Source organism: Prunus dulcis, chromosome 5 (genome assembly GCF_902201215.1).
Source record: "Prunus dulcis chromosome 5, ALMONDv2, whole genome shotgun sequence".
Classification (NCBI taxonomy): domain Eukaryota; kingdom Viridiplantae; phylum Streptophyta; class Magnoliopsida; order Rosales; family Rosaceae; genus Prunus; species Prunus dulcis.
In genome coordinates this window covers 14701842-14725193 of record NC_047654.1, presented here as the reverse complement: position 1 = coordinate 14725193, position 23352 = coordinate 14701842, and the positions used below count along the sequence as shown (strand labels likewise).

Genomic DNA, 23352 nt, shown 5'->3' with positions numbered 1-23352 from the left:
AAAATAAAAAAAAAACCAACTTTTTAATGTTACTGATAAAGGGGCTAAAAGCTTATTACTTGAAGTAGGAAGGAGGAAGGAGCTTACAGACCTCAGATAGGCGAGAGACGATAGCAGCAAAAACTCGCACAGAGAGAGAGAGAGAGAGAGAGAGAGAGAGGCGATGGGGATAGTGAGCAAGGCAGGGGATTGGGCATTCAAGGCCTTCACTGCGGGCTTGGGAATCACCACCATATACCTCACCGCCACTTTCTCTGCAAATGTCTACAAAGGCCTCGCTTGGCACAACGCTCAATCGGTAACACTCATCTCTCCCTCTCTCTCCAGCTAGGGTTTCCTGTTATTGTTTTAATTATGGTGAATTGTTATACCCTGTGATTTTGTATGAAGCATGAAAGATGGTTCATTTCTGTTTCACTCGATTGTGCATGACAAAGATTATCAACTGTTTTGTAGCGTATTCTTGGGGTTTGGTATCAAATAAGTTTCTTGGAATTATCTTTCCCCTGTGGTGTTTGAACAAAATCTAGAATATAGTGAAACTATTTCCCCTAAATCTAACCTAATTTCTTGGCATTTATTGCTTATTGATAAAAGATGTGGGCATATATTTATAATTTATATGATGTTGTATAAAATTATTAATAGTTTATAGGATTAACATAATACATGTTGCACCTCTGACTTTGAGACTAGGATGATAGCCTTGCTGTTAATTGTAACTTCAGAAGATGAACAACCTCAGCAGAAATGTATCTGTTTGATAAAGTTTATGCATCCCCTACTTTCATAAGATAAAAGAGATCATAGTGCTAAAAAAATCCATGCACACACCAGATAATGAGAAAAGCTGCACAAAATTGAGGAAAATAAGTCAAAATCATACGCCATGGCATGAATTTTGTGTAACATTGGAGTGCAAAATAAGCCAAGAAACCAGTCTAGCAATCACTTTGATGATTGAAATATGCAGGAAGGCCTCAATTGCAGAGAATAGGATTCTGGTACTTGTGTTTAAATTGCTCAAGTATTCCTCTTCATCAGATTGTGAAAACAGCTTTGATGACAACAATATGTAGCTTGATTGATGTTTTGGTGTTTCTAGCAGATAAATGGTGTCGGCTCATAATGTTTTCGTGGTCTTCGTGTTTTAACTGTTTTGTGTTAGATCCCTAACTTAGATTTTCTTCTTTCTTCTGTGCAGAAAATCGAAAAAGAGCACTCTGCTGAACAAGCCCCGTAGTTTCTTGAGTTTTCACGGCTGTCAGGGATCTTCTTGTCTATGAAACTTAGATTATTGATTTTGTTTTTTACGTTTTATGTAATTGAATTATGAGTTAGAGTTTGGACCTAATTAACGCCTCTCAGTTAGTTGGCATCACTTCCAGATGCTTCGGAGACGTTTCTGATTTGGATATGACATTTTGAAATACTTCTCTAGGTCCATTATATTGGTTGGATATACAAGTTTATTATTTGTTTCATTGGATTTTACCCAAATATGTTTTGTATTTTCATATTTATTGAATAATTATTCCGATGTGGAAAAGTCAGTGTCTTCTTTCTTGTAGTTTCTTTGGTAACTTACATACATAGCCAGCGCATTTGGATATATTGTGTTTTCTCTTTCAAAAAATCTCGCTTGGTTGGGATTTTGCGATCTGCATGACTTCTATTTATTATTAACACGGTGGAAGGGATTCAAACTTAGCTCTTTGCCCATTTTAATATTAGGAAGAAAAGTACCACTCGACAACATTAGAAAGGGCTCATTATCGCTAAATATAACATAACATGGGACTAAGAAATTATGATCCAACAGGCAGTGCCGGTTCGACTAAGAAATTATCAAATATTAATCGCTCTTTCAGAGCAAGTAATAATACGTGAGAAGTAAGAACAAAGATACAAAATGAGGCCCCAACTTAAAGGAATGAAAGCCCTACTCCTCTATACACAATATAACCTCCTCTGTACCAATAAAGTGTGGCATTTGGTGATAAATCTCACTTCTTTGAAATCTTACTTAAAATAACAACGTAGGATGCACTTGAATTAAGAGGATACATAATTTCACATCTTCTATTAATCTTGTAAAAGACTTCTGTCGGTAATACCCAAAATGACCTTTGCACATTTTTCTCAAGGCTCACACATTGCCTTATCATTTCATATCTGTTGTGTTGATAGCACGCTCAGAACAAACTCAAAATTTCCAGCTGAAATTATGCCACAGAGAATGCTAAACAGCAACTGGGGAAAAGGAATTGAAAATTAGGTTATGGTTTCAAACTTGGTATGAGTTCTAAAAAGGTGAGGAAACATTTGTACAATACCTGATGATTCAACTGGTTGATATATAACCCTCGAGCCACTCTGAATCTCTGCCAACGGATTTACAATGAACCCACTCTGATCTTGGAGCCGAAACCTAAGGTTCTCCAACATCAATGTTTCAGCATTGCCATTGTCATCAGATCTGTAGCACATGGCTGCTGCCGGTGCAATGCCCCTGGAATTAGGAAACCTTGAGGGTGAGTACCTGCTTTCTGTTTTCCTCCAGAACTTGGAGCTCCAAAAATGACGACCAGGTAGAAGGCAACATGTTCTGCTCCGTGAGTCAATTTTGGTCATCCTTCCACTTGACAAAGCCAAATCATATGAGATCTCATCCAGCGCTAGCTCTAGCCCATGCACACGTGTCTCCAAAGAGCGCATTCCATTTTGCGAACTACCCATGAATCTCTAATGCAAGAAGTGAAATGGAGAAAATGATTAGAAGCAGCAATACATCAAAATGCACCACAAGCACAAAGATGAGTGCTTGCCTAATAAGTAAGTTAATTAAGATATGCAAGAATTGTTATATAGCTTTGGCAAATAAAAATGAACAGTTGACTCTTGTATGAAATATAGTAACACACTTTAGGTTTGTCACGGATTTCACAAAATGATGTCAGAATCACGTCTAACATGACTTCTTCTTAACAACAAACCAAATCATAATATAGAATTTTCAAGCAGTGGAAACAAACCTGCACGAGATCAAGTAAACTGGATTGCTGCTTTTCAATCTGAACAAGTTGACTGCGGATCAGGGATAAATCCTCACATTCTCTGTGATTCTTATGGATATCCTCAGTAACATTACTGACTATAACTGTAGAATCTGGGGTATCCTCTTGACAGGGAGCCACACGAGATCCTGACCTTGAACCCCCAAATTTGTGCACTTTGCTATCAGAACTCTTATGGAATAAGGCCCGTTTTGTTTCTGGCTTCGAAAATCTAGTGTTGCCATTGATTTTCCTTTCCTCATCCCTCTCCTTCAAACCATCATCAAAAGCCCCAGCCGATGAAGGAGCACTAAGAGCAGCAACCTCAACGTCCCAATCTGAAGGCTTCTTATGGTCTGTCTTTCGAAACATTCCTGGATTCTTTTTCTTGTCATTGCTCTTCAAAGGGCTTCTCTTCCTAGCAGTGGTAGCATAAGAACTATCAGGTGGAGTTGATCTGCAAGCCAGGATAGGTTTCTTCTTCAATTTAGGAGCTTCAGAACCAGGAGCATCGCAGTTTCTGGACACAGCCGGGTGGTATCCATCACTTGCATTCTCTGAACCCCATCAAAAGACCCAAATAAGAAAAAAGCCTTACAAAGAGGACAATCGAATCGAGCAAAGGCAACATATTAAAATTACAAAAACTATTTATCCAAAGAAATCTCACGAACTAAACTGAGCATCATAGCATGGATCAAATGCAACACAAGGGAAGAAAATATTTTAGAAGTTTCATTCTTTAAGCCAGCTTAAAGTAGTACCGAATAATTGAGAATTATGATACGAGAGTTGTTCTGAACCACCATTAGAACTAAGATCAATTAGTTGTCAATTTGTATAAGCAATCAAATATAGTAATACCTTTGGAAGAAGCATTCGAAGGAGGCGGCGGCGAAGCCTCATCAGAGAGATCAGGAATCTGCTTCCAGACCTCCACCATCTGATTCATAACCTCCCTAACACCTTTCACCTATTACAGCACATTGACAAAATAAACAAAAAGAAAAATACAACAAAAAATTATATTTGGAAAAAGGAAGAACAAAAATTACCTTATCGAATTTCCGATTCTCGAACGTTCTCAAAGACCCAGCTTTGAACTCAGACAGAGTGTCTCTCTCCACAACCGCCAACTGGGCCAGCGCTTCCGCCGCGGCCTTCCTCGCTGCCCAGTCCTCGCTGCTCAAGAACCCCACAAGGCAAGGAACCAAACTCTTCAAAGCTCCCTCACCTGACGCCCCGCCCGACCCGATCACCGACCCGATTAGCGTCAGCACCGCCGGTTTCGCCTTAAACCCGTCGTACTTCATCAGCCTCTCAAGCCTCGGCAACAGCCTTGCCAGCTTCGCCGGCTCCGGGTCGGGCGCGGCGTCAATGCCCGAGGCCAGACAGAGAGCCGACCCGATCTGCGAGTTCGGGTCCTGCTCCGTGAACAGCGCGTCGGTTAATGGCTTCAAAAAGGAGCTGAACGGAGGCTTGGTGACGTGGCAGGAGAGCGAAGCGACGGCATTTTGGCAGGCGGATCGGACGGCGGAGTCCGGGTCGCGGAGCCGCTTCGTGATGTTGCTGAGCATTTTGGAGAGATGCGGTGACAGCGCATCGCCGTGGGATTCGGAGAGAACGGTGATGAGGTGGACGCATTGCTTGCGAACCAGAGACTTGTCGGAGGCGTCGGTGGATTGGATGCAGGAAAGGAAAACGGGTACGGAGCTCGGTTCGAGGGTCCGGGCGATGGACTCGAGCTCCGAAGCAGCAAGAGAGTGAGTGTCGCGGTCGGAGAGCTTCGTCAGGCACGTGAAGACCCGGTGCTTGAGGTTTTGCGCGGGAGGCATTGTGCTGTGCTGTGGTGGATGGGCCGGTTTTTTTCAGTGATTTCGGGTAGAGTTTACGGGTCAGGTGGCGGAGCTTCCGGACTCTCCAGCAACATTGCCGGAGTTGACGGTGGTGATCTTGCGTGTGTTCGTTCGGTCGGTGTTAACAGATAGGCCTGTTTTCGAGTCTCTGTGCTTTTTAAACTGAAAGAGAGAGAAGGGAAAGAGAGCCGCAAGCAACACGGATGTTTTAGCTAAGTAACGCTAAACGGCGTCGTCTTGGTTAGAGATGGAGTCGGTGACGGTAGGTAAAATGGCATGTTTACTTAGCCGTGGATCGGGAAACTAGTTGATCTCATTCCTAATTTGATTTGAGAATATCTGATTATGGATTTTAACGTAAAAATAAGTTGAAACTGAATTATAAATCGGGAAACTAGTTGATTTCGAGAATATTTAATCACATACTTGAACTCAAAACACATTTAAACATAAAATATAAGTAAGTATTGGAACTTACAGTCCCGATCTCTTGGACCACAGGAGTCCAAGAGATTGTGGTCACCCACCGTTGGATATTAATCCAATGGTTCAAAATGATATATATAAATGCAATATGGCATAAATGATTATTATCCGATTCAAGTCAACCGTTGAATTTACATCCAACGGTGAGTGACCATAAATCTCTTGGACTACAGGGGTCCAAGAGATCAGGACTGATATAACCAATTCTTAACTTAAATACTTATTGGAGAATCTCCCATCTTTTATTTATCTGAATGAGTATATAAGTTCCAACAGTCCTGATCTCTTGGACCCCTGTAGTCCAAGAGATTTATGGTCACTCACCGTTGGATGTAAATTCAACGGTTGACTTGAATCGGGTAATAATCATTTATGTCATATTGCATTTATATATATATATCATTTTGAACCATTGGATTAATATCCAACGGTGGGTGACCACAATCTCTTGGACTCCTATGGTCCAAGAGATCGGGACTGTTGGTTATATACTTCTAATCTTAGTTGTTTGATTGCATCTAAGAGACTACCAACACATTTAATGAATACAATCTAACGACCAAGATTAAAAACATGTAACCAATCATTAACATAAAATACTTATTGAAGAATCTCGGAATAAAAAGAGTAATAATGACTGGCTTAAGGCGAAGCTTCCTAGTTGTTTACTTCACTCAAGGATGGTTTAGTCATCAAAACCTTTGCTGGAATTACAAATCATACCTTAAACTTGCAAAAACTGAAAAGTTGACGATTGTATTGTAACTGAAAACTAAAAAGTTGGTGATCAGATGGGGACGCTTTCATGTGAGCTCAACACTGTGGTAGGACTTGATTGGTCCAAACTCAGAAACTTTTAAAAAGGGAAGGAGCGTGCTCAGGTGGAAGCAGGACCACGGTGGTCCTCCGGAGAAACGAAAGGAAGTAAATTTTAGTAAATTAGGAGACACGGTAGCACGTGAACAATTATAACACGGCAGTCAATGCTGGGAAAACTTTGGGCCAACATTAAGGTGTCACGTGACAGCTGCGGGGGTTAATTATGCCAAAGTCACTGTGCCTACAATCAAGCTCCAAGCGGCTTCTTCTCATATTTTTACTGCTCAAAATGATCAAACTACTTGTGTGTGGTGTTTGTTATTGCGATTGTGATGTGGTCTCTTTTTCTTTGTATATAAGTGATATTTGAGAGCTGTGATTCGAACACAAAATATCATATATAGGAGTAATTACTTTGAGTAAGTTGGTCTTGCTTGTGTTACGTATTAATATCGTGAAAGTTTTAGTTTACCAATTCCTATTAAAAAAGCTAATTAATTAACTAAAATATTGATTAAGGCTTTTATTTGTTCACCTAACGAATAAGAGGTTGAACCAACTCTTTTTAGAAGTGGGGGTTGGAGATATTTATCTTTTTAGTACAAGGTTGAGCTAATTGGAAAACAATTAGTGGACCGGCAAATCAAATCAGAAAACATGCAATTTGTTAATTAAAATGGATGGGTGGGCCAAAAAATGTGTGCTCTAGAACTAAAACCCTACTCAAAATTTGTGGGTCTCAGTCAGCTCTCAACCTTCCCTTTACCTACCTACGTGTTTACATTTAACCAAAGCTTAAAAGGTTTTGTTATTAGAGGGAAATGAAGCAAATCACTGGCTGAAGGGCGATGATTGTCGGCAAAGAAAAAGGAAAATTGATGATGAAAAATAGGATAAATGGGCAATTTTGGTGAAATTAACTAACTTGCAATTGGTTGGAGATTTGGCAGCTTGGCCCTGTAAGGTTTGACCACATGGCCATTCAAAGTTAGATGAACAAAAGGACTGAAATATTTATTATTGCCTTATAAATATATGAAATTGTGAAATATTTGTGGTTCAAATGTATACAACTCTCACCATTGTAAAAGGGATTTTGGCTATGCCTAACCGACATGATTTTCATTCGCAAAAATAAAAGTAACCATCGTTGTACATGATGATATTTGATGAGGCCCTATATTCGAATTTCTCTTTCTCAAAATATATGAAGTTTGACCGGCTTAAATCCCATGTCTCATGCAGAAAATTAAGACCTGGTCGTAGCAGAATTGAGTGAATTCTATTTGCAGGGTGCAGGCCATGTGCAATTTGGTTGTATGTAGCGCGACACATAACATGAAGTTGAAAGCTCAAAACATGGCGTTTTAGTGTAGAAGGAGCAATTGACTATAACATTTATGAAATATTATAACCATTCAGAGAATAAGGCACATACTGCCAAGAAAAAAACATTCTTTTAGTTGGGTACTGCATTTTGTTTGCCACGTGATGTTATCTATGTATCTTTCATGTATATATATATCTCGATTTGGCCATACTCACATGTGATACAATCTTATAATCATTAGCATTTCCGTGCATTAATTTAGGATAGAGATGAAAATCATTCAATCCTTAATGACACCACAAATTAAAAAGCTGTAATTCAATTATTTTACATTGAGCGAGACCTACGATATAAGACTCGCTTCATGTGAGAAAGTTGAGAAACAAAAAAATAACAATTACGAAAAGAAATTATGAACTGTGGAGAAAATTCCAATGAACTTTATTGTATGATTTTGATTTTGGATAGATGGGTAGCTTAGAATTGAAGAAAATACTTTAATTCTAGTGTGGGTGTGCATGTTCCAGGATCATCATGGCATGTGATGAGGACTCATATTAATTTCAGTGGCATTATAGCATCATGCCTTATTTATATAAGGTGCTTTAATTTCAGCATATCATAGGTCCACATGCAAGGAAGAGGACGATCATGCGTTGGCCCTTGCCTTTCAAAGAGAGAGAATATAATAAAGGAAAAAGAAAAAGGAAAAAAAAAAGAAAAAAAAAAGAGGTCTTTTGGCATCATATTTGGGGTTGAATTATTTTCTTCATTTCTAGGTATAGTTGTTTGACTCGAAAAACAATTTGCTTGTATAAGTGGAAAATCATTTATGTGTGGGTAAGCGACTATCTCTAATATGTTTCATTTGATTTACTGCGTAAAATTCCAATTTTATATTTGGTGCTTTGAACTATCGGAGATCAATGTCACTCGAATTTAAGGTTTTTATCAAATCCAACATTATCTTTAGCACAAAAGTGCGACGTTTAGGTGATTGCCACTTTGTAAATTGGGTTAGAGGACCACAAGATTGTTTGATATGCATAGTCCAAACTTCAAATTGGCAACTCCAGCCCTTCCACATCAAATAAAAGATACAACTATAATCTTAGGTAGAACCCCACATAATGAGATAGATACGCATGATATAGTGATCTGAACAGGGTTGGTTGGGTAACAACAAAATTTTGTGGTTGGGTTTGAAATTGAGAGGTGAACTAAATAGAACAGGGACAACTCAGCACTTTTTTTTATATAATTAAAATGAATTGGAACTCTAAGCCAGGTCAAGTTTACGTGAATTCTGTGGACACCCTATTGGAAAATCTGAAAATGGTCTCAAGAATTGGGTGTCCAAATCCAAAATCATCACTTATTCTACCAATTGGGTTTCTGATTTCCATGAGTTTCGAAAACTTTGCTTAAATTTTTGGCCCAATTTGAAACTTCCAGATAAGCCCATCCCGTTTTGTTCTTAGCATCGGCCAGAAAGAGCGGAGTTTAATGACACACCCATGTGTAAAACTGATATTTTACCAAGGAAATGGAAAACTTTATTCAAATTAAAAATAAAATATGATGCAGATAAGGTCTTAGTCAAATTGGCTAGAGTGGTTATAGTTCCCACTCTGCACTCGAATTCAAATAATTGATTTTAGAAAAAATTTAATTAACTAAGAACAAATAAATTAGAAAATAACAATTAACTAGGTTTGGATTTTTTCCTCCAAATAGACTATATAATATAACACGCTAAAATTGGCCAATGAAAAGGCTTTTTTTAATAGGGATCATTTTTACTATGATGGCACTTTCATGGGTAAGAGATATTTAAAGCATTCAATTCTTGTTAAGAGTGGTTGGATATTTTGGTCTGAAGTAGGGTTCTTACTCTGCAGCACAAGGTAAAGTTGATCTCTTTTACTTTATGCCCCTACAAGGTTTCATCTCATGCTTACTGTTCTCAGTTGTTCTTCATCATCTTTGACGCCCTGGAAATTGTAGATCTCAACTTTTTCGAGTTATTAGGCAATTTGTTCAAACTATGGCTCTGATTCTTCTAAAAGGGGTACTTTGTCCCTTCCTTGAACATGAAACTGATATATTATTAGACATAACCCATTAAAAATCAAAGAACTAACATGGTTTGGAGTTCAAAGGATAAGATGGAATCAATATTGGACTCAGTAATTGTTGACCTAAGGGGAGTATTGTTTTTTTTTTTTTTTCAGACATGAGTTAGGTCAGTTACCTATGACAATGAGTCCGTTTCTTTGAACTAAAGTTTAAATTTCCCTCCTCGTAGATTATCCTAAACTCTTTAAGTCCGTTCCTTCGAACCAAAATTCGAATCCCACTCCCTGTAGATTATATTAATTTAGAATAGTTTAGATTATCGTTAGTGTTTTTTTTTTTTGGTCAAAGAGATTATCGCTTGTATATATATATAAGCATTTATTTATGGGTTGGGGAGACTAATTGGGTTTGGGTTTGTGCCTGTGCGCTAGGCCGTGCAGTCCATTGGATTGTGTAGGAAAATCGGCCCAGGCACAAGGCGGCCTCTTTTTTTAAAAAAATATTTAAATAGTATAGCCGGGCGGCTATACTAGAATGTATTGAAATAGTATAGCCGCGCGGCTATACTATTTAATAGCCGACATAAGTTTTCACTAAACAACATAAGCACCGACCACATATAGACGACACAAGTTTTCCATGTAAATATTCTTTTTACATATGCCTGATATTAGATGTTCAAATTTCTTGAAACTACAACTTAGTTTATAAATATTTCAGAAACTGAACAATGCCTCAAACTTATGTTTTGGAATTATTTGCTTCACAATATATAGAAGAAGCTAGTAAGGCCTTAAATGTGGAAAACCGTTCACTCAAAATTTAGATTTAAGTAAATGGAAACGTAACAGGTGTAACAAATAATGACATGTTCATTCACATGAATACAAGAAGGATAATCAGTAGCCCATGTAACAATAATGACATGTTCACTCACTGGATCAGCCTCAACAGGTACACCAAGCCGAGATTGTGCATTTGCAACTGTAAGAAGAACGTTTTCTCTCTGATTCGTTACGTTGTCTTTCTGAACAATTAACCAGAACAGTTCTCAAAAGGGATATATTACATACGCATAAGAACAGCAAGTGGAATTGAAAATATATGCGTAGTGTTATATTTACCACACCACAAAACTGCAGATATAATTAAGCTTATGGAAAATGTAAGGAAACACAAACCTGAAAACCAAACACACATTCCAACAGATCAAACATGTCAGCATCTCGTTGTCCAGATATCTCAAAAGCAGCAGGAAGTCTGGGGAATTGCTCAGTATACCTAATTGCAGATATTGCACCTCTCACCTGATGAGATTAGCCAAAAGTTCAGAAATGTTAGTCACACGTAAGTTTAATGATTCGACAATACAATACCTACAAAAAAGCTGCATCACAGAGAATAAGACAAGTTTCACAACACAAAAGGCACTTGTTAATTGTTGTTTGCTATTTATGAAAACCAACATTAATCTTTTTTGGATTATACATAACCAAAGATAGATAAGATGCAAAGCGAATGTAACAGAACTCTTAAAGGAGATGAAGAACATGAGGCATGACATATATAATTCAGGTCAAACTTACTTCCGGGAAAACTCCAATGGCATTGGTCAATGATGGTGCTTCAAGAGGGCCAATATTGTTATCATAAACTGAAGTTAAAACAATATTGAAGAAAATAGTTGGGAAGGTGAACTGATATAAGTCAATATAAGATCAATTTTAGTATAGTATATAAGGTCAAACTTTGCCAAGTGCAAAGGATTTTAGAGACAAACAGGCTTTCAATAGTAAACCATTTATTGAACATCACATCCAAAAGTAGGAGGTAAAAGGAATAACACCTCCTCCATAATAAGTCTTCCAACTCCATTTGGATCTGCATATTTGCTAAGTGCCTCCATCACCTCAACTAAAGCCCTCAAGGTAGCAATCATCTTTTTCATTTCTAAATAACTGAGCTCCAATATGAAACAACAACAAAATTAACAAATAACTTATTGGGAAATCATAACAACAAAAGAGGAGGGGAAAGGTCTATTAAAGCAAAACATGATGGCCATACTCGCCAAAGTCAGCACTAAAAGTTCCAGATTCACGTCATCTTTGTTCCTGTCTCTGGATATCATCTACTTTATGTCCTTGTTTGTACCGCTGGTAAAAGTCCCAAGGGTGCTCAATATCACGATTACGATCTATTTGACCCCCATCCCTTTTTGCAAATTTTTGCTGAAACAAAAAGCCGAATACTCATAACTTAGTATATATTACTTATAAGAAAGGAAAAAAAAAAAAGAGAAAAGAAAATACACTATGCACAACCTATCTTATCAACATAATAATGTCACTGTATCAGTAAACATGACACTAATAGCATAAATAGGCTCATGCACAAATTACCAATCACTAATTAGAGCTTACCCAGTCTTAAACTGAAGAACACCTCTACCATCACTTTTTGGATCCAGATTTGGCGCCATACTATATGCCTGCTCACACACCAAGACCCGAATAATACAAATGTTGTCAATACATAAATACTCCAACAAGCATACAAATATTCTAAACAAAACACATACTCCAGCAAATACACCATCAAACCAAACATTGCAGCAATTAAACAAAACAACAAAAATTGGTTGAACAGTATACTGAAATAGTTTTCTGAAGCAGCAAATGCTACTGAATTAGCAGCATAGTATAATTCCCGCCTTTTCTATGTCTTTACAATAATTCGCAAGATCAATTAGCTAAACTTAGCTCAAGAGCTTAAAGTTTATATTAACACATCAACCCTTAATGCATGTTTAAAATTTGAACTAAATTGTAACCGACTATTTTATGCAAGGCAGAAATAGCAACAGTTAGAATGGCACCACCAACAATTGAGCACTGAAAAAAATCAACATTAATTTTAAGATATTCAAAATGAGAAGGCTTACAAATCCTGTAGACGTTGGGGTCCTCAGCATGAATCGCATCGGCAGCTTGTAAGATCGCATCGATGTTCGTGCTCTTTCCCAGCGATGGTGGGACAGCGCCGGCGATTCCACTAGGAACCCTCTCGTGGCCTTGGCCGGAACTTCTGAGCTGCTCCCTCTTTAGTGTGGCCCGCACCAGCCGCTCCCAATTGTCGTAAACCCTAGCCATGTCTACGAGGCCGGCTCGGACGAATTGGAGCTCTAGATTTGAATGAACATGGCGGACGCCTCTCAATCAATATTGACTCGGTCCGAGTTGAATGCTCTGACTGGGTGAGTATATGTAAAAAGAATATATTGAAAAGCATATGTGAGTGAAATATATTGAAATACGGCTATACTATTTAATATTCGAGTATATTGAAAAGGTTTAGCCGTGCGGCTATACTATTTAATATTCCAATAAATTTAAACAGTATAGCCGAGTTACTGTATTATTTAAATATTCGATTATATTCCAATAGTATAGCCGGGCGGCTATACTATTATTCTAGCATATCGAAATAGTACAGCCGCGCGGCTAGACTATTTAATATTCGGGTATATTGAAATAGTATAGCCGCGCGGCTAGACTACTTAATATTCGATTATATTTAAAAAGTATGGCCGGGCGGCTATACTATTTGATATTCGAATATAATAAAATAGTATAGCCGCTCGGCTATACCATTTTAAATCTCCATGAAACAGCATCGTCCACGTTTTTTCACCTACAGTATTTTACAAATATATCCTTTCCATACATAAGTATCCCTTCTCAAAAGGAATTAAAAAGTCGGTGAACCTCAAACCGGATATGGCCGAAAATTATATTAAAATAAGGGGTATTTCCGTAAAGATATTGCTATATAAATCTAACCCCCTCCTTTTTTCAGAGTTTGTGAAGCACAAAGGCCGAGCGGAGCAGAGGAGTTTCCGAATTTCCGTTATCCATTCTCTTTTTCTCTCTCTCTCTATCTCTCGAAGGTTTTTAAATCTCCCTGCAAATTTTAGGGTTTTTGAGCGAATCTTGAAATTTGAATTCGACTGTTGAGAAACGATGGTTTCCGATTCGATCACCAACGCTTCCATTCATGCAGCCCCAAACAACAACAACGCAGCCCGGGATGTGGGCAAGAAGAAGAGGGTGAGATTTCAATTTCCTTTTCCGGTTTACGATCTCTTGTTATTCTGTATACGAATTTGTATTTATTGGTTGATCTTTAGTAAAATTTCTCGTTTATTTGGGGATTTTCAGGCCAGGTCTGCCAAATTGAAGCAGTGCAAGCTCGATGTTCGTCGTGAGCAATGGCTTTCTCAAGGTACGCCCCCGATCTCGTAATTCCTACGTTTCATATGCATATTTAATTGTGTTCGTATCGTTAAATTTCTCCGATTTGTCAATTTTTATTTTAAAGAAAATATTGTTTTGGCATTTGATTGATATGGATTCGATGGGATTTAGGCGCTGTGAAGAATAAGGACTGTAAAGCGGAACAGAACGGCGTCGTTGAAGAACGCAAAGACCGTAATAACCGCCATCCCTTCGGTAATCTAGGGATGAGGCCTGGAGGCGGTGAGAATGACGGATCGATCCATCACCACCACCACCATGACAGCGATTTGGACTCAAACAGTCCGAACAGTTTGACAAGTAGCGTTTTGGGCAGCAACTATTCCGAGACTAACTTCACTGGGTCCAGCAGCAGCAGCAGCAGCAGCAGCAGCAGCGGTGGCTGTTGCTCTGGAAATATCACAGAGGATGATGAAGGCGGTGGCGATGATGGGTGCTTGGACGATTGGGAAGCCGTGGCTGACGCCTTAGCCGCCAACGAGAAGCCGAAAAACCCATGTTTGGAGTCTCCCCCAGAGCATGATCCAATTGCTCAATCAGGTTCTCCTCAGGAAACGACTATTGGGTCTGATGGGCCGAGTTTTGGGGTTGAGAATTCGAAGCCTCAGTGCGCCAGAACTATCCCTAAAGCTTCAGGAAATGGCCTGGCTTGGAGGCCTGACGATGCTTTTCGGCCTCAGAGTCTGCCCAATTTAGCTAAGCAGGTTAGCTTGCCAAATTCGAACAGGAAACATTACGGTTGTGGTGGTGTTCCTTGGGCCTATAGTGGTGTTGTTTCTGCGCCATCCACATGTCCTATATGCTATGAAGATTTGGATTTCACGGACACAAGCTTTTTGCCATGCTTGTGTGGATTCCGGCTCTGCCTTTTCTGCCACAAAAGGATTCTCGAGGAGGATAGCCGCTGTCCTGGCTGCAGGAAGCCCTATGAGCATGAGCCTGTTGAGGCAGAGGCAAGTGTGCATGGAGGTAGCCTCACGTTTCGGCTGCCTCGTTCTTGTAGCCTGATCACAAGGTCCTAAAAAGAACTTATGTTTTTCGTGAGATATGTACTCTGGTCTCTGTTTTTTGTGTTTCATTGGTTTTTGCGTGTTCTACAGTCTTAGAATTTGATTTCTTTAGTTAGATGTGGGTATAGGGTTTTGAGCGCCCGGAATTGATCTGCTTCTCATTTGAGTTGGTTCTTATCTGTATGGTGCATGTGCTGAGGTAGAGAACTCAGTGACTCAGTGTTCTTATGTGAATAGATAAGGTGGTATAGAAATTCAATACATGAAACAAGTATACACTATTATGGTATTTCTTTTAATCTTTTCAATTTTTGCTTATCTTTGCTACTATTTGATTCTCCTATTTTAGTTTGGGTTTATTGACGTTGCTAATTGATGATGTAGAAGGCATCCTTGTCCCTGATCAGTTGTTCCTAATGATTTAAACTGTGTAGTTTCATAGTTATATCTCTAAGGCTGGATTTGGATTCAAACGAAAGGTTCGCTTCATTAATCTCAGTTGTTAAACCGTGGTTATCTAGCAATTGTGGATCTTGGTTGATAGTAATGGACCTCCCCGTAATGGAGGGGATCTGAGTCTTCTTAGGTTATGGTGTATAGCATTTTTATGTGGAGCTCTGGGTAAGATTTCTGCACATGGGCTTCAGTCTTTTAAGGTTAACATGGATATTGTCAAACCCTAATGCACAATTGTTTTATGCAGGTAATTTGTTCCATATGACAGAATAGGGTACCACATTTCTGTTCTAGTTGTTTGGGACTTTGCATTTTGAGGTTAAGTTTGTCTAGTACATTTGGCGTATCTTTGTTTATATATAATATGTTTTTGCTCTTGTCATCTGATACAAAGTTTTCTATTATTGCTAAATATTAGATGATGGTGGAAAGCACTACTCCATGATGAGTTTTGTTAAGATCCTTTGTACTTACATTTGCTTGTTGCACAAGTGTTCAAGATTGAAGGTCTTGCCATTCAGTATTTGCTGCTGTAAGCGCTAAGGCAGATTTTCAATTGCCTTTTTAGAGTTCATGCATATATTTACTTGGAGATCATTTGGTTTGTCATCTGTTTAAGGGGAGGGACAATTAGTTGACTGGTGAAGCCATTAATAAATAAGCCAGAAAAAAAATGATGTGTTGCTATCACTCTTCTACAAGGAACCTAGCTTAGGATGGGGTTGGTATTGTCGTCTAGGGTAATTCCCCTCTGTATCAGGCTGTGAACCTTATCAACTTCTAGCTGTGCATTAGCCAAAAGCATAAATGGTATTGTTATATCTAATGTGGGTTATATTGCCAATTTGGCAGTGTCTTTCGCTCAGGTTGCTGCTGTCCTCTTTATGAGACTTGCTTCATTCCTGTGTAGCTTGATAAGTCAGTCACCTTTATGGCGCGAAGCTCTAATACTTGTGTCGCTTTGGATTTAGTACTAGGTATCCCTTTGCCCTGAGATAAACGATGCAGTCTTCTCCTTATACTTTTCATGCCTGTTTCTGTTTCTATTGTGATGGTTATGAATTAACTGGTATGTAACCGTTATGCATGGCTTCTGTGCTCTTCCTCTAGCACCCTTGGCAAGGAAATTAAACTCAATTGTATAAGAAGAAAGAATAGATCACCCCCGTCATTGATAGGGTCGGTTATTATGTGTTACTTTTACTCTGTTGAACTATAATCTGTTTTAGAGAGAGGAAGTATCCCGACATTTCAGAAACTTATGTTATTTTGTGACCCGTGTCTTCACAAGTATAGTTGTAATGTGCTGAACATTTAATCCCTGTGTTTTTATAATTAAATTTTGTAATCATGATTATGGGTTGGAACTTTCAAGGGTGTGGTTGTGAAGTTCAATATACAGCATATTTATTTGATCTTCTTGATATATCATAATCAAGCAAAATCCATTCACAAAAAGAAACAGGTTTAACCGAAACTCTCCGTATGGGTGTGTACACAGTGAATTTATCAATGGCGACATTTATTTTTTGGCCAATTGCAATAAAAACCCCACCAAAGCAAAACACGCACTTGGTAGATCACACCCCATACCAAACCCCAAATCAAGAAATTGGAAATTGAGGGAAGCCCTTGCTCTGTAAGGCGACTCTATCTCCTCTTATTATTGACTCCTAGAACTACTCTTGCATGCTTCCTTGATCATCCATGAGCCCTGAAATGAGTTCTGATTTGAGTGGCGGAGGCAGCGGCTGCCACCAACTGTAAAAGGTTGACGACTTCAATAAGACGTCCTTACCAACCAACCCTTCGCGAATCCAGTTTCCAACTTCTCTTTGCAGCTTCAAAACTCTCTCTCTTTCCCTGTACATTGCTGTGCTGTCACCAGTAAGTTTGTGCAACTCCTCCACCTCTGCCCAAAACCACGATTCCCCGCAGGAACCCGCCGGCAGTTTTTGTTCATGCTCGAGCCATCGTTGTGGGTATTTGTACCGCTTCGGCCTGCCTTTCTTCATGTATGGTCCGGTGTCCTCATCCTTGGAGTGCCTATAGTAGTTAGCAATGTCAATAGGCTCAACAAGACGGCGGAACCTGGTTCCTAGTTGTATCCATTCTTTTATAGCCTCGAATTCATCAGGAAGCTCATATTTTTTCAACATTTCGATAATCTCATCCCATATCCCTGTTAACACAATCCTACTCACGTTAGCCTCAAAGTCTCTCCTGTCCTTCTGAATCTTGAAGGCGTCGAAATATCCCACATTGTGCTCACACAAGGCTCGATATTCTTCTAGGTTTTCCAATGCTTTCTTCATTTCTTCCCTTTTTCCATAAACTTTTTTCTGGTTTTCTCCTTTTTGCTTTTCTGATTCTCCGGCAGCACGAAGGCATAATCTAGCTTCTGCACTCTGCAGATTTACAAGCAAGATATCAAAGCAAACCAGATTAGAGATATCTTAACAATCAGAACAAAGAGATTTTGAAGTACCAAAAATACAACTTACCAAGCCAAGGTCGTCCAAGTAACGATCTGAGCCTAAGCAGAGCTCTTCTAGTTTATCAAGAGCAACCACATCTTGCATGTCTAAGCTACATTCACCACCAAGAAATTCCTTCTCATAGCTGAAATGCTCGTTCAAGCAATTGTGGGCAATGGCTGCCCATTCCATTTCGCTGCTTAACTGACAAGAGTAGAACAAGGTTTGCAACACAGCTTCAGGGTTTTTCAAGACAACCAATTTCCCATTCCCAGTGCAAAAAACATATGTCCCAAAAGGCTTGTAAGGGCTCAGCTTAATGAAGTGTTTTACAGTTTGCAGCACTAGATTTGTGCTCCCCATTAGTTGAGAGGCAACATGGGTTGTAAGAGCTGATGCATCCCTCATCACATTTGTATACAAATGCCAGGCCTCTCGGGATGTTCCAAGAATCTGGCTTCTAAAGTAAGGCGATTTCAGATCGAAGAAGGGGAGAATTTTCTGCAATCCTTGGTGAATGGATGAGAGAGGAGCAAGCAAAATCCTAGGGACAATATCATATCTCATGACAAAATGTATGAAGTATTGAGACCAATTCTCCCTCCTAAGAGCATGAGAAATAATATGGTTACCAACAAGGGGAGATCCAAAAGTCACACAGAAGAATGTTGCAGCATTTGTTTTCGGGTACTTTTGCAAGAACCAGATTGTGGCAAGCGCAGCAATTGCTCCACCTGTAGAATGCCCTGTAAATATTATACTCTTCCTTTCATTGATAGCGTCTTGCACCTGAGAAAACCACAAAGGAATCAATGAAAACACTTGAATATTTACAAGTAAATTCCCTGTAAAATATTACATATGTACATAAATTTATGAAAAACTTACCTGATTAACAAGCTGGGAAGTCTGCAAAACATGTTCAAATTTTTGCAGAAAGGCTTGGTTCACGAAAGCAATTGCAAATTCTAGGTCTCCTGGTTTTGCAGTTTCATTATGGTTGCCTATGCTTTTCATACAAGGAAACAGTGCAGGAGTGATCACTGTTTCTCCAAAAGCTTTTTCTCCAGAAAACCAACTGTCCACAGACCAAGATCCTGGGAAGCAGAAAAAAGCATGGGATGAGGCAGGGGGCTTCTCTACAAGAAGCAGCTCATCTGGGAAGTTCTGAGCCTTCAAGGACAGATAGCAACTTTTCTTGATAAGCTCCTCACTAAGATTCAGCATCTCTCCAAGCCTTCCACAAGCCATTTTTCTGGTTCAGATTCTTTGTTCTGGGTCTTGTTTTTAAGGAAGATTGAAGATGGTAAAAAAACAAAAAAAAAACCCCTTGCCTTGACCAAGACTTGTTGGTTTTGAGTGTGGATGATTAAACAAGTCAGTGACCTGAAAGTCAACAAGAACTACTGGGAACTTTCCTTAAAAGTGATTATGATAATATGTCTCAGCAACTGCTGATTCCACAGGAACTGTTCATCTGTTACTGGTGCAAAAGGAAAAGAAAATGGTTTTTCTTAGGACAAACTACAGTAAACCCCTCAACATATAGGGTCATTTACGAGTTCATATCCGATTTTAGGGACATTTATCAGTACATACTCAACGTCACGGAAAACCTATAAATTGACCCCTCCGTTAGCCAAACCGTTAGTGAATCGGGTATAAACTCGTAAATGACCTATAAGTTGTTTGCAATAGTAGTCTTAGTGATGTTGTTCTTGTTATAAAACTAAGAGATTGTAAAGAGAATTGAGGTATAGAGAAAGCATAGAAATCTGATATTTTTCATTAAGACTTTTGTTCTGTCTATTACAACGAAGGGAGGAAGCCCACTTATAGGCAAAGTCTGTTGGCTTCCCGTGAATGTGCAATCACGTCTTCCAATATGTGGATTCCACTTCCACAATACTTTCATCATGATATTCTTCATTATTTCCAAATGTGTGAGCTCCACTCAAGACTTTTACAATAGTTTTTTGCTTGTTTGTGTGAGCCCAATAAATTCGGAGATGTATTTTCTTTCAATTGGGTTGCTGAGAAAATGTTTGTTTTACTTTTAGGAAAACAAACACTTTGATGAGAATGTTGTTTTTACTTTTGATGACGTAGGAAAAGAACTCAAAGAACATTCATAGTACTTATTGGAAAAGTGTTTGTTTTACTTTGGTTTAATTTGATAATTAGTGCAGCAGAAGGCAGAAAATAAAAGGGCTCATGCGAAGTGTATTTATTACAAGGGAAAGCAACACAAAAACACACGAACCACAGAGAGACGAAGACCATAGTAGCCCTTGCTCTGGCAGATGAACAAGAATTCACAACATTTGACACACACGAGAATCAAAGATACTACCACATTTCCGTACACACACACACAGTAATCCATTTTCTTACTTATCTCTCTTGCCCTATTGCTTTAGTGACTCATCCTCCTCTGCCCAAAAGCAGGAGGATTTTCCACAGTCTCCTGGCTGCAATTTTAGGTGATGCTCCAGCCATCTTTGTGTGTATTTGTAACGCTTTGGCCTGCCGCCTTTGTCCATGTAACGCCTGCCCTTTGCATGCCGATAGTAGTTAGCAATGTCAAGAGGCTCAACAAGGTCGCGGAACTTGGTTCCTAGTTCTATCCACTTATATGTACCCTCAAATTCATCAGGAAGCGCATATCTTTTCAGCATTTCAATAATCTCATCCCATATACCTGCTAGCACAAGCCTATTCACATTAGCATCAAAGTCTTTCTTCTCACCCTGTGTCTTGAAGGCCTGGTAATATCCCCCATTCTCCTTACAAAAGTCTCGGTAGTCTTCTAGTTTCTTCATCACATCTTTAAATGCTTCCACTTTTGAAGCTACGTTTTTCTCGTTTTCTTGTTTTTTCTCTTCGAATTTTTTCGCAGCGCAAAGAGACAATCTAGCTCTTACACCCTGCAAATTTACAAGCAAGATACCAGAGCATGTTATAAACAAAGTGAAAACTTATTTGTTTCAGTGGGAACTTCATTTTACAAAATATTTTCCTGGCATTATGATGTTTTTGGTTTTGGTTCCTATCTTAAAAGTTTCGGAACGCATAATCGAAAAACAATCAGAACAAAGAGACTTTCACGTACCCGTGAAAAAGAAGGGGAAAAAAAAATTAAAACTTACCAAGCCAAGGTCATCCAAGTAACCATCTGAGCCTAAGAGAAGTTCTAGTTTATCAAAATCAACCACATTTTGCATGTCTAAGCTGGATTCATCACCTAGAAATTCCTTCTCATAGCCAAAATGCTCGTTCAAGCATTTGTGGGCAATCGCTGCTGCATGTTCAGTTTCGCTGCTTAACAGACAAGAGTAGGACAAGGTTTGCAAGACTGCTTCAGGGTTTTTCAAGACAACCAATTTCCCATTCCCAGTGCAAAAAACGTAAGTCCCAAAAGGCTTGTAAGGGCTTAATTTAGTGAAGTGTCTTACAGTGTCCAATAAAAGATTTGTGTTCCCCATTAGTTGAAAAGCAACATGGCTTGTAAGAGATGAAGCATTCCTGATCACATTTGCATAGAAATGCAAGGCCTCCGGTGATGCTCCAAGAACCTCACTTTTAAAGTTGGGGGATGTTGGATTGAAGAAGGGGAGAACTTTCTCAAACTGTTGTTGAATGGGGGTGAGAGGAGCAAGCAAAATCCGAGGGACAATGTCATATCTCATGACAAAATGTATGAAGCATTGAGACCACTTCTCTCTCCTAAGAGCATGAGAAATAATATGATTACCAACAAGGGGAGATCCGAAAGTCACACAGAATGCTCCATTATTCGCATTCGGGTAGTTTTGCAAGAACCAGATTGTGGCAAGCGCAGCAATTGCTCCACCTGTAGAGTGTCCTGTAAATATTATACTCTTCTGTTCCTTCAGAGCCGCTTCCACCTGAGAGAATTACAATGAATGAAGATTTTTGAATTACAAATGAATTGATGATATTTCAAGTTCAGCAAATTAGTTTGAGCACATGGCTCCAGTTATACGATAAAAGTACAGGCCAACACACAGTTTTTCATTGAAATGTAATGTCAAACTAGAATTTCTTTGGTAAATTATACTAGCTGATGATGGCCAGTTTGAGTTAACACACTCTGATGGCCAGTCAACTTCCTGAATGGTAGGTATATTATATGACAAAGTTTGAAAGTAGCAACTTGCAAGTACAAAAAAACTTACCTGATTTACAAGCTGGGAAGTCTTCAATACATGTTCAAGTCTGTGCAGAAAGGCTTGGTTTACAAATCCAGTTGCAAATTCTCGGTCTTCAGGTTTGTCATCTTTATCATAATTGCCTATACTTCTCATAGAAGGAAAGAGTTCGAGATTGATCTCTTTTTCACCAAAAGCTTTATCTCCAGAATACCAACCATCCACAGACCAAGATCCTGGAAAGCTGAAAAAAGCATGTGATGAGGCAGGGGATTTCTCAACAAGAAACTGCTCATCTGGGAAGTTCTGAGCCTTCAAGGACAGAGAGCAACTTGTCTTCAAATTCTCCTCACTAATCTTCAACATCTCTCCAAGCCTTTGAACATACATTTTTCTGAATTCTTGTTTTGGTTCTGTTTCAGATGCTCTGCTTTGGATCTTCCTTCAAAAGCAAGCTTTAAGATGGTGGGATGGATGAGAAAATTTAAAGAATTAAAAAAATATCCTTGTCTAGACCAAACAACCAAGACTTGGTTTTGGGTGTGGATGACCCGGCTTAGAGTTATCTGCAAGTCAACTACATCTTCCAGGAACAATCATAAAGTCATTAGTTTATCTCCCTCAGCAAGGGTTAAAGACTCCACAGACAGGAACACTGTTGTAGATGAAAAAGAAAGTGCTTTGTTATAATATTCTTAGGGTAAATTTCTTAAATGGTCCTCAAATTTGTACCTAATTTACATTTTGGTTCATAAACTAAATTATTCATTCAAATAGTCTATCAACTATTTATTAATCGGCGCTTTGGTCCTACCGTTACATTTTCTGTTAAATTTAGTCATGTAAGCAGCACATGCTACATTTGTGGGAGTAAATAAGACTTTTGACAACTAAAAAATAATATGATTAAAAATTAAATAATAAAATTTTTCTTTATTTTTAAAATTAATTAAAAACTATAAAAGAATAAAAAACAAAAAAAAGTAACCCAAAAACAAAAACAAAAAACTCTCTCTCTCCTCCTCTGCATTTTCTTCTCCCTAACGACATATATATCACCACTGTATCACATATATATCACCATTTTATCACATATTTGGGAAACATATGATGGTTATGGACTGTTTTATCCTTACATTTGACGGCAACATTAATAGAATGTAACGGTAGGATTAATGGAGCAATTAATATAGAATTGATGGACTATTTAAATAAATAATTTAATTGAGGGACTAAAATGTAAATCAAATATAAATTTGAGGACAATTTGAATAATTTACCCTATATTCTTATTA

At 38.7% G+C, this 23352-nt stretch overlaps 5 protein-coding genes and 1 long non-coding RNA gene across 7 annotated transcripts; 2 read left to right on the top strand and 4 right to left on the bottom strand.

The window, feature by feature from the left end:
• The first annotated feature begins 52 nt into the window (after positions 1 to 52).
• Positions 53 to 1566, top strand: LOC117628112. The gene is made up of 2 exons (XR_004585901.1): positions 53 to 298; positions 1205 to 1566. It is a non-coding gene; the product is annotated as an uncharacterized LOC117628112 (long non-coding RNA).
• A 242-nt stretch (positions 1567 to 1808) lies between these two features.
• Positions 1809 to 5109, bottom strand: LOC117628173 (TORTIFOLIA1-like protein 3). Its single transcript, XM_034360557.1, has 5 exons — positions 4112 to 5109; positions 3921 to 4029; positions 3036 to 3613; positions 2337 to 2745; positions 1809 to 2253 (listed from the first exon to the last, which is right to left on the bottom strand). Exons 1-5 carry the CDS (start codon positions 4889 to 4891, stop codon positions 2243 to 2245), a joined length of 1887 nt encoding a protein of 628 aa, XP_034216448.1. The 5' UTR covers positions 4892 to 5109; the 3' UTR covers positions 1809 to 2242.
• A 5315-nt stretch (positions 5110 to 10424) lies between these two features.
• LOC117628205 (callose synthase 10-like) lies at positions 10425 to 12892 on the bottom strand. Of its 2 annotated transcripts, XR_004585926.1 has the most exons (7): positions 12571 to 12892; positions 12050 to 12117; positions 11694 to 11857; positions 11473 to 11584; positions 11213 to 11280; positions 10808 to 10933; positions 10425 to 10653 (listed from the first exon to the last, which is right to left on the bottom strand). XR_004585926.1 is itself a non-coding variant. In XM_034360596.1 (6 exons), the coding sequence occupies exons 4-6, from the start codon at positions 11572 to 11574 to the stop codon at positions 10438 to 10440; spliced, it is 444 nt and encodes a 147-aa protein (XP_034216487.1). In that variant the 5' UTR covers positions 11575 to 11584; positions 11694 to 11857; positions 12050 to 12117; positions 12571 to 12892; the 3' UTR covers positions 10425 to 10437. The 2 variants fall into 2 exon arrangements, 1 of the variants encoding a protein (XP_034216487.1); XM_034360596.1 differs by lacking the exon at positions 11213 to 11280.
• A 603-nt stretch (positions 12893 to 13495) lies between these two features.
• LOC117627271 lies at positions 13496 to 15282 on the top strand. Its single transcript, XM_034359260.1, has 3 exons — positions 13496 to 13735; positions 13847 to 13910; positions 14054 to 15282. Exons 1-3 carry the CDS (start codon positions 13649 to 13651, stop codon positions 14962 to 14964), a joined length of 1062 nt encoding a protein of 353 aa, XP_034215151.1. The 5' UTR covers positions 13496 to 13648; the 3' UTR covers positions 14965 to 15282.
• Positions 15283 to 16805: 1523 nt separating this feature from the next.
• LOC117627270 (protein EDS1L-like) lies at positions 16806 to 19179 on the bottom strand. Its single transcript, XM_034359259.1, has 3 exons — positions 18774 to 19179; positions 17913 to 18674; positions 16806 to 17816 (listed from the first exon to the last, which is right to left on the bottom strand). The coding sequence occupies exons 1-3, from the start codon at positions 19134 to 19136 to the stop codon at positions 17088 to 17090; spliced, it is 1854 nt and encodes a 617-aa protein (XP_034215150.1). The 5' UTR covers positions 19137 to 19179; the 3' UTR covers positions 16806 to 17087.
• A 904-nt stretch (positions 19180 to 20083) lies between these two features.
• On the bottom strand, positions 20084 to 22665 carry LOC117628065 (protein EDS1L-like). The gene is made up of 3 exons (XM_034360425.1): positions 22085 to 22665; positions 21035 to 21793; positions 20084 to 20812 (listed from the first exon to the last, which is right to left on the bottom strand). The coding sequence occupies exons 1-3, from the start codon at positions 22445 to 22447 to the stop codon at positions 20294 to 20296; spliced, it is 1641 nt and encodes a 546-aa protein (XP_034216316.1). The 5' UTR covers positions 22448 to 22665; the 3' UTR covers positions 20084 to 20293.
• Between the last annotated feature and the right edge of the window lie 687 nt (positions 22666 to 23352).